This window comes from Odocoileus virginianus, chromosome 33 (assembly GCF_023699985.2).
Source record: "Odocoileus virginianus isolate 20LAN1187 ecotype Illinois chromosome 33, Ovbor_1.2, whole genome shotgun sequence".
NCBI classification, from domain to species: domain Eukaryota; kingdom Metazoa; phylum Chordata; class Mammalia; order Artiodactyla; family Cervidae; genus Odocoileus; species Odocoileus virginianus.
Window position 1 is genome coordinate 37,145,084 of NC_069706.1, and position 14,801 is coordinate 37,159,884.

The 14,801-nt window shown below is 46.7% G+C and overlaps 1 protein-coding gene across 3 annotated transcripts in view; it reads left to right on the forward strand.

Annotated features, from left to right (window-relative positions):
- The window catches only part of RNF216 (ring finger protein 216), a 119,335-nt gene that overhangs the window by 84,439 nt on the left and 20,095 nt on the right, over positions 1-14,801 (forward strand). For 2 of the 3 annotated variants that reach the window (XM_020906711.2, XM_020906714.2), the window contains exon 14: positions 13,458-13,555. In XM_020906711.2, the coding sequence (XP_020762370.1) occupies positions 13,458-13,555 (98 nt within the window). Of the gene's footprint in view, positions 1-9,135; positions 13,556-14,801 lie in introns of those variants that run through there. The other variant, XM_020906715.2, reaches the window with a different exon arrangement.

Below are 14,801 nucleotides of genomic sequence, written 5' to 3' on the forward strand. Positions count from 1 at the left end.
TACCAGTCTCGTTAGCAGAAATGGTCGTAGGAGCTGTGACTGCCGGTTATACCAGCTGTGTGGAGGTTGTTCCTCCTGCCTCGTGCACTCTGAGGCCCAACTGCCAGCCTTCAGCCCAGCTATGCTGGGAAGCAGCGCCGGCGCACCACAGTGGGCATCCGCAAGGAGCTCCTCTGCTGTAAATTGGAGCTAAAGTTCGTAGTTCCAGGAGGCTGCTGCCAACGTGGGCTTACGTTATGTGACTGATGCAGTGCTAAGCCATCAATAATGAACAGAATGGAGTGTTATCGAGTGGTGAATGGGGCTCGGAGTTGAGCCAGTTCTTGGTTCCAGGAAGCCTGACACTCGCAGGGCTTTGGATTCCTATCCCTGTAGGACTACAGAATGCCAGAAATTTTGTCATGAATTGTGCAAGACTTCACCAGCGAGAAATGCAAGTAGGATGTGTGTCGATACTCCGGCAGAGAGAGCTGGCTGTGATGTTGTCAGCTAGCCCAAAAGAACGATTGCCAGCCCCTCAGGCACAGCAGTCTTACCCACTCTCCTTCATCCGTCATCCTTCCATTTAAGAAACCCAGTCTAGTTACCTTAAAGGCCCCACCACTTCGAAGCTTCCTATTTCCCCCCTCTCTGCCCTGTCCGCCACCCCGGGAGCACCCCACGACTCTGACCTGTGCCCCTTCGTGTTTGTCCCCACTTGCCTGGGGTGACCTCATCCAGGCTGTCTTAAATTCCTTCTGCATGCCAGAGACTTCCACATCTGGACTCCAGCCCCAACTCTCTCCAAGCTCCTATCCTAACAACTTCAAACCACACTACCAAAAACTCCCCAATCCATCACATAAAATCTAAATCTGTTCTGTTTTCTTCAGGAATAACTCCATTCTTCTTGAGTCCTGGGGGAAAAACAGCATGATTACTGTCCCCATTTTCTAGTTCATCTTATATGGGACAGACTCCACTTGATTAATCCCATCAGGAAACATCATTTGCTATTACAGTTACAAATACTACGTCTCTGTAATGTCTTCCTTTTTAGGTCTTGTTTTCTTGACAAGGGTTTCATAAGCAGACACTGACTGCCTCTCATAAGCCATGGATCCTAAAATATTAAGACGAGTATGATGAGACCTCCTCACCGGATCTGAAAAGATTATGACCCACCTGTTCTCCGACTGCACTGATCTCATGGGTTTTGAGTTTTGTGAGAAACCCTGTTAATGAGAACTGACTAAAGATGTCCTGGTCAGAGAAGCTTGTCGTCTGGTAAAACTAGAAGACGTGTGAACTTTTCTCCTTCCTTCCCTCTGGTATCTAAAGACCAGTGTTGGTCTGTGTAGGCTGGAAGCTCCACCCTCGGGAGACTAAACACAAAGTCGGGGGGTTGACCTGGTATCCTGCAGCCCCTCGCACCTGTCTCTGGGGAGAGGGTAACACTCGCCATACAGTGTTGGCCCAGTAGGCAAGGATTATCTGGCTGGTAAAGGGCTGTAAGGTCATGCCAGGGCAGCTTTCACAATCATCACCACTTTGAGAAGAACTCCCCCGGCTGCCTTTTTTTTATCTTCCATGCTGAAATGGTGGCAGGAGCTCATCAGAGTGGCTTTTGAAGCCTCCAAGGTAGTTAACCTCCCAGCCTGCAGTACTCTGTCCTCCAGCGCTCACCCTGGAGGTTGACCTGCAGATGACTCTGTTTTTATGTGAGACCCAGTTCTTTTTTTTTTTTTTTCCATTTATTTTTATTAGTTGGAGGCTAGTTACTTTACAACATTGCAGTGGTTTTTGTCATACATTGAAATGAATTAGCCATGGATTTACATGTATTCCCCATCCCTGTCCCCCCTTCCACCTCCCTCTCCACCCGATCCCTCTGTGTCTTCCCAGTGCACCAGGCCCGAGCACTTGTCTTATGCCCCCAACCTGGGCTGGTGATGTTTCACCCTAGATAATATACATGTTTCGATGCTGTTCTCTTGAAACATCCCACCCTCACCTTCTCCCAGAGTCCACAAGTCTGTTCTATACATCTGAGTATGTGAGACCCAGTTCTAAAATTCTTCATTATCTAGTCTTCAACTCCTTAACCATAGAAGGGGAGAAAGGAGGAGTATGTGGGGGCAGTCATAGAAACAGCAGTAAGGGGAAAAAACCACCTGGCCAAAACAAACGTGAGGACTCCAGGGGCCCAGCACCACTTGGGTAGGGTAGGGACGGCTGTGGTAGACACCTGTGGCTTTGCTGGTAGCAGCTCAGAGCGACTGGCATACACTGAGACCATAATGCGAGTTACCAACAAAAGGGTGAATTGTGACCTCTTCACTCTTAAGAAGTTCATCCCAAATGGTTAAAAAGTGAAAATGGCACTTTTCATTCATGTTGCTGCAAATAGCATTATTTCATTCTTTTTATGGCTGAGTAGTATTCCATTGTATATATATGTGTCTACCACTTTTTCTTTATCCACCCATCTATCAGCGAACATTTAGGTTGCTTCTGTATCTTGGCTTTTGTGAATAGTGCTGCTGTGAATCTCGGGGGTGCGTATATCTTTTCAAATTAAAAGTTTTTGTCTTTTCTGGATATATGCCCAAGAGTGAGATTTCTGGATCATACTAGAACTTTTTTTTAAGTTTTTTGAGGAACCCCCATTCTGTTCTCCATAGAGACTGTATCAATTTACCTTCCCTCCAACAGTGTAGGAACGTTCCCTTTTGTCCACACCCTCTCCACCATTTATTTATAGACTTTTGATGATGCTCATTCTGACCGGTGTGAGGTGATACCTCATTGTAATTTTGATCTGCATTTCTCTAATAGTTGGTGATGTTAAGCATCTTTTCATGTGCCTGTTGGTCATCTGTCTTTGGTAACTTTTAAAGTTGCACTTCTCCCTTCACATATCTTTAACCCATTTTTATATCAGATTTCTAATTTTTTTTACTTCCCAATTTTTGCCAGTTCTCTGTACATTCTAGATGTTCATCTGCTTTCAGTTTTAAGCGTTCCAGATATCTTCTCCTAGTCAGTCACGCATCTGTTACCCTGTCTGTGTGTCTTCCTTAGGATCAGACTGCTCAGTTCACTCAGTTTGCCTTTGTAGTGTGCACTTTGGGGGATGTGTTTAAGAAACCCTCTCCTCACGAAAGAGCATGCCATTTGTCTGTGTTCTCTTCTGTTAGGTTTAACATCTGAGAAGGTGTGGCTTCTAGTCAGTCTTCCCTGTCTTAGAGAGCCTGACTAAGCTGTCCAGCACAGCCGTCAGTCCAGGCCTCTTTGGAGGTGACTGTTCGTTTTATTCTAATTGTATTCAGCTCATGGACTCCTCTGCTAGGGTGTGAACCTCTGTGGGGTGGGAAGGAGGGGGCAGGACCGGCTCAGGAAGCAGCCAAGCCACCTTCAGGAGACACAGGCCACTGCCAGGGGCCTGCAGGGCCTCCCTCTTTGGAAGCTTTTGCTCCTCGGGTGGAAGGCCGGGGTCAGAGACCTCTGTGAGCCTTCCTGTCCAGTATCCACTAAGGGTGTTGTGAGCCCTGAGTCCTGCCCCTGGTCTGGGGCCACTGCCGGCTGTACAGAGTACCCCCTGGAACCTCACCCACCTTAGACTCAGCCCTCCACTGGGCGGCCTGGTCCCGAGGCCCCTCCTTCCTCCTGTGCTCAGACCTTCCGACCGCGCCTCTGCCTGGTCTTGAACCCCAGCTGCATACACCTCCCTCTGTGCTGCTGGACCAGACACGGGGGAGAGGTGCCCAGGTGGCCTTCATTCCTGCTCAGGCCTGCGTGGCGGGGCCTGGTTCCTCTGCTTTTCTGGCTTACAGTGCGAAACTTCTTGGTGTTTGAGTGGATGAATGACTGACTGAATCCTAAGTTGATGGCTTTCAGATTCTTTTGACTGAATTATATTCAGGTTCTTTTGACTGTATATATTCTTTTATATACATATAAATATGTATATGTATAACCTAAGCAGTAGTTTTACGAAGTAAATACCTGGCATACGGAATGCACTCTCATATCTTTTCTGTTCTAGTTTTTTTTTTTTTTAATCCACTTACTGTATTTTACTAAAATAATCTCATGACCCACCAGTGGATTCTAGCCCATAGTTGTGTGAATCATAGCTGTAAGGAGCTGGCTCCCCAGACTTGCCTTGCGTCTCACATCTGCTGTGAGCAGAGCCCTTGGACAGGGCCTAGTCACAGCCTCTGCCCTCTGCCCTTTTCAAGGCTGTGAGCACAGCATGAGGCCCGAGAGACCTGGGGCCCAGGCGGAGGCGTGGCTCCGAGACCTGTGAGCTTGCCAGGGGAGGGGGGCCAGTGGAGGGGGTTTGAGGACTTCACTCACATAAGTCCTTTTTCAGAGAACCCTCTTTAACCTGTTTACTCTGGGTGCGTGCCAGAGTCCTTATCACTATCTCACAGGCCCCAGACACCCTGCCCTTCTTTCAGCTCACTGGCCTTTCCAGCTCCCTCCTTGCTGTTCCCATGGCCTGGAATTCCTTCCCCCAGACATCACAAAGCCTACTTTCTCTTCTCTCTTAGGTCTTTGCTTAAATACACCTTCTCAGAGAAGCCTTCCCCCGCCACCCACTTTCAAATTATGAACAGTATCCCTCTCTGCAACCCAGCACTGTATTTTCCTCCTGAGCACCTATAATCTTGTCTCACTGTATGTTTTACTTACTTGACATATGGTGACCTTTCCCTCAGTAACTTCTGGAAAGATGGGCGACTTGGCATTTGTCCATTTTATTCTTCATTACTGAAAGCAGTCATCAGAGTATATTAGCACACATCTGCTGGCATTGCCATGGGTGTTGCTTATATTGTCCCCATGGTTCTGTTAAGTGGACATTCTAGAGAAAGTCGTGTTTGAATAACTATTAATACTATGAGGAAATTGGTATTTTTGTGGTTATTTCAATAAAGGTAAAATTAGACTTCTATTATTCCTGGACCCCTGGGAATAATTTACATTTACATTACATCCCACTCTTTCTTAGAAGTCCTGGCTGCCCAACGTGGTAAAAAGCAGGCAGCCATGGCCTTGGTGTAATGGCCTTTCCCAGTCAGTGTTTCAGTGTCACCCTCTCCTAGGGAAGATCCCCTGGAGAAGAAATTGGCAACCCCACTTCAGTATTCTTGTATGGAAAATTCCACGAACAGAGGAGCTTGGTGGATTACCATCCGCGGGGGTGCAGAGTGGGACCAAACGGAGCACACCCAGCGCTCCCCCAGGCAGCCCAGCGCTCTGTAAGTCTCCGTGCCTTTACGGCTCCCTGCCCCTAGGGGGCAGCAGCAGCCCAGAAGCCAGATATGAACCGCATGTTCTGATTTGTCACCTGATCTTGGTGGATCCGAAGAAAAGGGGTGTTTGGCTTCCTTCTAAGCTGCAGGAATGAGATTTGGAGATTTCTTTTTTTAGAATCTCCTCCTGTGCATAGAAGTGGTAGGGTGTGCATCCAGTGCACACATTTTTTTTAAATTCCCATAGTTTTGTGTGTGTGTCCATCAAAAAACAAGAACACTGTGGAATCTTCCCCCAGAGAGGCCCATTCTGCAGTAATGTTGCCCAGAGCTGTTGCCGGGCCACTCCCAAATTTTAATTTCTACATTCAAAAATCAAAAGGTTCTTCTGTCTCAGATTATTTAATTTGAAGGATAGAGAGATATCTCCCAGAAGAGCTTGGCTTCTTGTAGAGGCATGATGTAATCCAATAATTACAAGACATCACCAAAAGAATTAATGTTTGAATTTTGTTCATCCTTAAGAAAAGTAGGCCCAGGCAGGCTGGATTTGTCTCGTTGGGGTGAGGGGTGGGCAGGGGGAACCTGTGATCTGACCTTCCAGACTCCCTGGGAAGAGCCTGACTGACTGTGATTTTGAGTACTAATCCCTCCAAACTAGAGTCTCTCACAGACAGTGTACTTGGTGAAGCTCCTTTCATTGGAAATGAAGAGAGATCCGTTTCCAGATATTGAAGCTATAGGAGAAACTTGACCAAGAATATATTTTAAATACATGCAGTACTTTTCTCAAGCACCTTCTGCAGGCATATCTTCTTGGTAATAACCTGTCTGTAAATTTTGTGCTTTAGGTTGGGGAAGGGTTTTAAGGAGCAAAGAAAGGAATGCAGTGGAAAAGGCATGACTCATATCCTTAAGGCATAAATTTTAATGGACTAACTTGAAGTTGTCCCACATGTAACTTGACTTTGTCGTAAAACCATTGCGACATTTTGTGTAATTTTAAAGAAAAAGGTGTGATAGGGTTCTTTCGGGATGGGATCAGTTTACTTGGAGGTTTCTTGTGCCTTTTCCCAGGTAAAATGCAGAAGCCCCTAGAACAGGGTAGGGCTAGCTACGTTTGTAACTGTATGCAGAGAGGAGTGTGCTTTGTCTTGCCCACCATCATCTCTGTAACTTTTCATCCATTCAGCCCCTTGTGTGTGTTAGACCTAGTGCATGGCCCTAGAGATCTGAAAATTGAGACATAGTATGGAAGATTATAGGCTCCTTTCAATCAGGAATTTTTGCTGGTTTAGTCACCAGTGTATCCCCATGTGGCACATAGCAGGCACTCAGGGGATAACATTTTTTGAATAGATGAACCCTCCACTCCAAGCCTGTCTGTAGTGATTAGCAGGGCATAGACTATGCCTTCGAGGAGTACCTGGCCCCTTGGAGATGTGATGTAATCAGATAATCACGAGGAACTATTATTAAAGGTGCTGTAATAGCGTTAGAGCCAAGGGCTCTGGGAGTGCAGAGAAAAAGTACCAGCTTCTGACCGAGGCAGTTGGGTTTCCCAGAACCCCTAGTATTTGAAATGAGAGCTGATGAGTAGGTGTTGCCAGCAGAGAAAGGATACCTCGGCAGAGCTTTGCAAGGCTGAAGTGTCAGACGTGGAGCCCTGGCAGGAGGCCAGCGTGCTAGCCTGAGTGCTGGCTCGGAACAGGTGCGCCCTGCACAACTGCTTATCTAAGCATCTCTCCTGCACCGTCCCTCTCCCCTCCTCCAGCAGATGCCCCTTGGCTGTGAGCTGCCGCGCTGCCTCTGCACACGTCCCTGCACTCCTGCCCCTCACCTGGCTTTAGTTCCCCTGGATGTGCCTTGTCTTCTGACAGAGTGGACATTTTATCTGTTTGGTGGTCTACCCCCCCATCGCCCAGAATGTAGACTCTAGGAGGGCAGGGACTTCATTTGTTCACCAATGGATTGCTGAGAACAGTTCCTGGTCCACGTGGCAGATCTCACGCGAAGGAGGGAAGAGGTTGGTGTCCTTACTCCTCTCGGTGCAGATTGCTCCAGAGCAGTGTTGGTGATGGTCATGATCTCAGCCATTGTCACCAGCAAGTCTTTGTGTATCCTGGTCCTGGCCACCTTTGGGAAAGTGAGTGACAAGTATTTGCAAGGAAAGGCCCTGGGGCTAGTTGAGGGAAGGACCAGGTCATTGGTAGTTGGTTTTGGTGTGGAAGGCTCATGTGTGTACATCTAATAGGAATCTAAAGACACACTTTCAGACATGCAACTGGAGGAAAGTGGCAGGAACAGCTGCTTCCTCACATGTGTCTACTCTGGGATTGCTCTGTGGTTCACGGATTCCTGTCATGATTATTAAGAAACCGTGTCCTCAGGTTTACTCCTAGTCCATCCTGCCCCTTCATGGGTCCTTCCCAGCTCTCCCGGAAATGGGGGCAGCAGGCACCCTGGGCAGCTGCAGCTGGGTGTCCTCAGCTCGGTGCCCTGATGCCCAGGGTCCTACGTGGCCTCGCTGACCCTTCCTCTGTGGTTTCCCTGCATAAGATGCCTGTTGTAACCTCAGGGCTTGTCTCATACCCTCATGCCCTTGGGTTTCCAGTGAACAATGACCTGCTCTTGCTTGCAGCGCAATGCCAGGAAGCAGTGAGTAGAGTGGGAAGTATAAATGGATTGGAGCAGACTTGAGTCCACAGCTTTACAACCTTCTAAGCAAGGCGATTTGCCTCTCTGAGCCTTCCTTTTCTCATTTACTTAACAAAAAAAAAAAAAAAAAAAACAGATATTGGCCAAGTGGTATGGCTATGAAGACTGAATAAAATGTGTATGTGAACAGCCTGTACCAGAAGATGTATAAGTCTGAAACCTTGAGTGGGATATGAGTATGAGACGCTTTTTAAAGATGCTCCCTACCATATAGATGACATTTCAATGAGAAACACATCTGAAGAGCCAAAGCTGGGAAAAAAAAAAAATCTCCTTTTTAAAGTAAAGTCCCTTTCTGAAATCATGTAGGGAAACTGGCCCTCTTATTCCTGACCAGAAGTGATAGGCATGTAGCCATTTGCCAGTCGCAGGTCAGCCTCACTGCTGCCGGCTCATCGCTGGCCCCGCTGGGTTCAGGAACAAAGTTGTGGAGGGCTGTGGAAGAAGTTAGGCCCAGAACTGAATCCAGACTCTAGGCTTGTTCTCCAAGTTGTTTATAGGGCCCTTGTTCTGTGTGTGTGTGGGGTGGGGGGTCCCTGCAAGGTCCTGCCACCTAGCAAGGCATCCCTCCCTCCGCCATGAGCAGCCAGCATGGTCTTTTAAAAACGTAAATTAGATCATTGCACTTCCCACCCATCAGCCTGGCTTTCCAAATGCCTCCCTCCTGCTTCAGCGGCTGCACCAGGATTGAGCACTGTCCACTCTCAGCTCTCCCCCTTGGGCTCCAGCCAATACCAGCTCCCGCTGCCCTGCAGATGAGACAGGCCACCCCCCACCCCCTTGCCAGAGGCCTCACCCCTCCTCCTCCCTCTGCCTAGAGCACCCTTCCACCAAATCCAGCTCACTCTGCTCGTCCCTGAGGGCTCAGCTTCAACACTGCATCCTCAGAGGCTTTCCTGGTCCCTGGGCTGGTTCTTAAGTCTGCTGCTTTACAGCACCCAGTGCTTTTCCTCTGAAATGTTCATACCACAGTTGTAGCTATATATCCTGTTCGTTTAATGTTTTCTTCACCAGAACATAAACCCCAAGAAGTCTGACTCGCTTATTGCTATATCCCCGGCATCTGATAGAGCCCTTGACAAATGATAAAAATTCAGCAAATATTGAGAGTGAATAAATAACCTAGTCTAAAATTGAACTTGTGTTCTCACCTCTGCCTCCCACCCTCGCTCAGATCTGCTTCTCCTTCTGCAACACTTCGATCCAAGTCCCGCAGACTTCCGGTCCTGCTCAGCTGTCTTCCTGCTTCTTGTCTCAACCTCTTCAGTCTGTCAGAGCTTCTGGAAACACAAGCCCAGGCAGATTGCTGCCCTGTCGAGTTCCCTTCTTCCATGACTGTCCGATCTCTAGAGCAGTAGATGTATGACTTTGTGATTACTCTCTCTAATGGGGGAAAAAAATGTATCCAGCAGAATTCCCCCCGGAGTGTGTGTTTATTTACTTGTAAGTTATGTGTTTGTACTACTGTTGTAACATACATTGCAAAATATACATAAATATAGAAAGTTTAAAGAGTAGGATGAAACAAATGCTTTTAAATAATTTTAGTTTAAAAAATTTATTTAATATTAAAACCTTTTGTGCTCATTAAAATATTAGCACATTGAGTATGTTTGATAGTTGAAATGTTTGAGAATCTGATTCTGCTCTTTTTTTTTTTTTTTTTGGCCGTGCCATGCAGTTTCTGGGGATCTTAGTTCCCTGACCAGAGATTGAACCCATGGCCTCAAAAGTGAAAGCCTGGGGTCCTAACTACTGGACCACCAGGGAAGTCCCTGGTTCTACATTTTACATACTTTAATGGCTGTTGTAGCTGCGAAAGGCGCTTCACTAAAAAATGTCAGTGCAGGCAGGATACTGGTTGCCTGTCTGTTCTCATCACTCATAACACTGGTTTTATTCAGTCCCATGAAGGTGCCAGCTCCTCAGAGAATCCTTGTCTGACTCAGCACCCCCGCTCTGCTGCCTCTCGTGTGCACACGCACACACGTGTACCCCGTTACACTTCCCTCCACCGCGCTGTGCTTGGTTTGCTCACGCATCTGCCCTCCTCAGCATCCTCACCACAGAGCAAGTAGAACTTCTCACACTCCCTTAGTGACAGGAAGGAAAGCCCACTGATTGTGCCTGAGCTTTGACGTGGCCAAGCCTTGTTGATTCCCAGGGGTTCTAGCATCCATCTCCTTGTTGGTTTTTCTGTCTTACTGTGAAACTCTTAGTGGATTTGGCTAGTATCCATGAGTCATTTGGGTCTTGAGGTGGGAAGAACCAGTGACTCTGACAACTGGAAGACACATGTGGCCTGAATGCCCACAGCCCTGTGGCTTCTAGAGTATGCTAAGCATTTGTGAATGGTCACATGCCTGGGCCTCATCTTAAGTTCTGAGGATTTATATCCCTGTCATTTTTTGAGTACCTGAGATGGCAGAGCAGAGACCTAGAATTCAGAGAGTCTATTTGAATTGGCCACAGCCCCATGCCCCGTATCTTAGGCCTGCGACCTCTCTCCCCAGGAGAGTAAGTCTGGAAGTTTCCCTGGAGGAACGATTCAGAAGTAAGGGAGCAGCTTACACTCTGTTCCGCTTCTGAGTCAGAGCTGGGGTCAGGCAGGTAAGATGCAGAGCGACAAGGGACCCAGCGACTTCAGAGCCGGCCTGGGGCAGGGCGAGCAGAGCGCTGAGTCTGGTGGCTTGGACCCTTGTCACCCTTGGTCTCCTCTCTCAGGTTCTCTGCCAGCAGCAGGAGGCCCCGCTCCGTGTAGATGATGACCTGGGACATCATCCGCTAGCCTTTGAGGAAGCTGTTGCTGTGAAGAAATGTCAGCTCCCTGACAGGGTCACCTGAAACTAAACGTGATCTTCTGCCTTATCCGTTAAACATTTCAGCAGCAGAGAAGGGATGAAGAGAAGCCATCGAGTGCTTTCCTTATCCTGCAGAGTTAGGACCTTAGTGAGCAGGCGGGGCCCCTTGAGGCACCTTGAGCTCTGAAGGGCAGCGTAGAAACTTAACCAGAAGTCTCTGATACCATGAGGAACACGGACTGGCTGCTGCTCCTTAATGAGGTAACCAGTGTGTGCATGCCTTCCTCGTCAAAAAGGAAGGCGCTGACTTCTGTGTGTATTTGGGATGGTGATGAATTCAGCTGCTTCCTCCTGATCTGAAAATGCACAAGGGTGGTGGAGAGCCTCCCTGATTAAATTTGAGAGCCAGGATGTGCACGTCACACGTGTTTTGAAGTTCCTTGTCAGCTGTGTACTCTGCCTTACAAATGGTCCTTGGGACTTTCATTGACCTTACTTTGAAGAATTGACTATCTTCAAGTGTTCCAGAACATTCCTTCTAATACTGTTTAAGCACTCGTTGCATTTAGGAACAAAGCCTAGCTGTACTTGAGAGGAGAGGATTACCTCTTAGTAAAATGCACACTGTGCTTAGAAGAGAGGGTATGTTGTGAAGAAACAACACAGAGAAAGCTCCAAACGTGAGATCCACCCAGCCTGCTATGCGCTTGTCTGTATTTGTGGGTTTCTAGTCTCTTCAAAAGACATTTCATTTTATCCGTTGGGACCCCTGATCCCTTCAGCGAGAAAGAAGTACATGCCTGAAAATCCACATGTGGACCCACAGGAGAGCCACTGTGACATTGGAAGTGAGCAGTGGCTTCACGGTGACCCCTCAAAGCTGACTCGGCTTGGCCGGGTCAGCTTACTGTTGTGGACCTGTGCCTCACCTAGAAGATGGGTTCTTCCCTACGCAGAAGGTCCCATGATTAATAACTGGGTCACCAGGAGTGCTGGAAAGCACTCTCTCAATGCTCTGCATTATTTTCGAGCTGTTATGCCTGGTGGGTGGCTAGGTTGGTATTGTTTTGAAGGTTAGGGTCAGATACCAGCTCATCTGTTCTCCAGCTGTTGTTTATCCTCCAGTTTCCTAGAATAGTCAGGCACAAGGTCTTTTAAAAATGAGTTTTGTGCTGCTTTATGTTTGGGTGTATAATAATGAAGTCACTACTGACTTAGCTTCTGTTTGCTGACAGATGTAGGTAGTAGACCACACAGCATCAGGACCTTTTGGAAGCAACAGCATTTAACAGACAATCTCTGACCAGCTCCTCTCAACCCCATCCCCACCCCATCCCATTGATTGAAGCCTTTTATGAGCAAGACTTATTCAGGTTCGCGGTTCCTCATGCAGTCCATTCTGTTTCTCTTTTAAAATTTTATATTTTAATTAGGTAGTGCATTTATGTAATATATGATACAAGGAGCTTACAGCCCGCTTTCCAGCCACTCAGGATAATCAGTACTACCAATTCTTGGGTATCCTTTCAGGTTGATTTTTGTATATCACTATATTCTCCCACCACCACCTTTTTTTATGTAGAAATGCTACTACACAGGATCATCTTTTAAAATCAGCAACCTACTTGTGTTACTTCCATGCTTGACACCTTTTGATGCCTCCTAGCACTCTTAGGATAAAAGTCAGACCAATAATCATGTCCTACAAAGCCTCAACATGAACAGGCTTCAGTGGGCCTCGCCAAGCCTATTTTCAGTATCTGCAGTCCAGCTACAGGGACCAAACTTACCCAACTTCCTCTGCCAGCGTCTTTCTCTTACTGTTCCTCTGTCTGGAATCCTTTTGCTTTCTTTGACTCATCTTCCTAATCTCAGGCTCTACTTCCTCAAACCTTCACTGGCCCCCAGGCCAAACAAAGCTGATAACACAATCTTTTCCTTCATTGTACTTATTAGGGTGGTGATTTCCATTTATGGAAATTACATTGGATTCAAGTTTCTTTAAATTCTTGTTGTTGATGTGAGATGGTTTCCAGCATATATCAGAATATTTTGTAGACTATGAAGGGTCCTGGAATAAAAAGTAACACTTTTTAAAATTTATATTTATTTAAAAAAATAAAAAATTTAAAAAAATAAAATTTATATTTATAAATGAAGTTAAGCTGTGGAGGATGATAGCCATGTTTTTTGAGTGAAGGGTGGCTGAGGGGACGTTAACGACCCCTAGTGATCCTAATCTAGACTGTCCTTCGGTTCAGTTTAACACAAGTGGTCTCTGCCAGACCAATGCTGGAATAGTGGGTGGAACCAGCCCTCAAACAGCTCACAGCATTTTAATTTTATTTTTTTTTTTTTAGCATTTTAATTTTAAAAGCCCAAGACCACATGAATCTATCCTCTGTGGTTTTTTCAGGTGACTCTTGGAATTTTTAGAAAGCCTTATACAAATTGGGTGATGGGAGCAGTGCTTTATTTTGATCTAAAGAGCAGAAAATTTCCCCATGGTTCTTGTAACGATTCTTACTTCTTCTGTTGAGAGATGTCTTAAGAAATATCCCTGCTGAAAGGGAGAGCGATCCTCCAAAAGAATTCAAGCCAAGTGAAGCTTATTTCACATTCCCTGCTGTCGAACGGAAACTTATATAGTGTCTCTTCACCAAGAGCTGTCTTTGTGTCTCTCCTTTATCCCCAGGAAACCTGTAGGAAGTGTCAAGGACTCTGGAAAGAGCACAATGGCCTCACTTGTGAGGAGCTGGCTGAAAAAGATGACATCAAGTACCGAACGTCTATGTGAGTAACATGACTTGGGGAGCCTACTGACTGATTTTCAACTCCCCCATTAACCTGTCTTTTGGGCGGGGCATGGCGGGCAGTAAATGCTGTGTGAAAAAACAAGCTCTCGAGCTACTTCAGTCTAGAATAAGGTCAAGGAAGCAACCTAACCCCGTTCCAACCTCTGGGATGCAACATAATGCCGTCAGTCAGAACCATTACTGTATAGCGCTCCTTATGTATCTGGGCACTTTACAGATACTAACTTTTTAAATGCATTGACTTATGTAATACAGATGTCTATTTCTCTCACATAATAGTCCAGCCCTACCAGGCAGATAGGGCACGTCTGTCCCGTGAGGTCATTCAAAAACCTCGCTGTCTTTATCTCATCACTTCGTCATTCCCTAGAGGAGTGTTCTGACCTCTGTGGTTGTGACTAAGTTGCAACCATATTTGCACTCCAGCCTGTAGGAAAGGAGAGAGACAGAGACATTATTTCTGCTCATACCCTATTGGTATAGACTGAGCCACGTGGTCAGAGTCGGGCCCCAAGGCAGGCTCCATGTGTAGTCTCTAGCTGGCTGATTTTTTGGTCCAGCTTAAATTTGAAGGGTAAGGAGTGGGTTTTGTAACCAAGAAAATGGAGTGGGAAGTGGCCATCTAGGGCGGTTAACAGTCTCCAAGTCTCCACCAGAGATGGGTACTGTTATCCTCATTTCACAAATGACAACACCTGAAGCACAGAGAGCCCAGGTAAACGTGCTTACCCAGCAGTGACTGGCACAGCAGGAACTGGAATCCGGGGCAGGGAGCTCCCCGGCTTTGCTGTCTGCCACAAGGTTAGTAGATAGAATGATGTTCCTCAGAAGTGTCCCCTGTCTCCCTAATTTGTGGAATCTGTAAACCTGTGGATGTGTTACCTTACATGGCAAGAGGGACTTTCCAAATGTAAGGTTATTGAACTTGAAATTGAGAAGAATATCCTGAATTATCCAGGTAACTGGATACAGTTCTTTGAGGTTATAGGACTGAGGATCCCATTTTCTCAGCAGCAGTGAATAGAAGGTTATTCTCTGCTTCTGGAAGCTCTCACATTCCTTGCCTCGTGGCCTTCTTCCTCTGTCTTTGAAGCCAGCCAAGGGTGGTGGAATTCTTCTCATGTCTCTCTGATTCCTTTGTCCATCTTTCCATCTTTGTCTGACCAGAGATAAACTTACTCTGCTCTTAAGGAGTCATATGATCAGATTGGGGTTACCTGTAG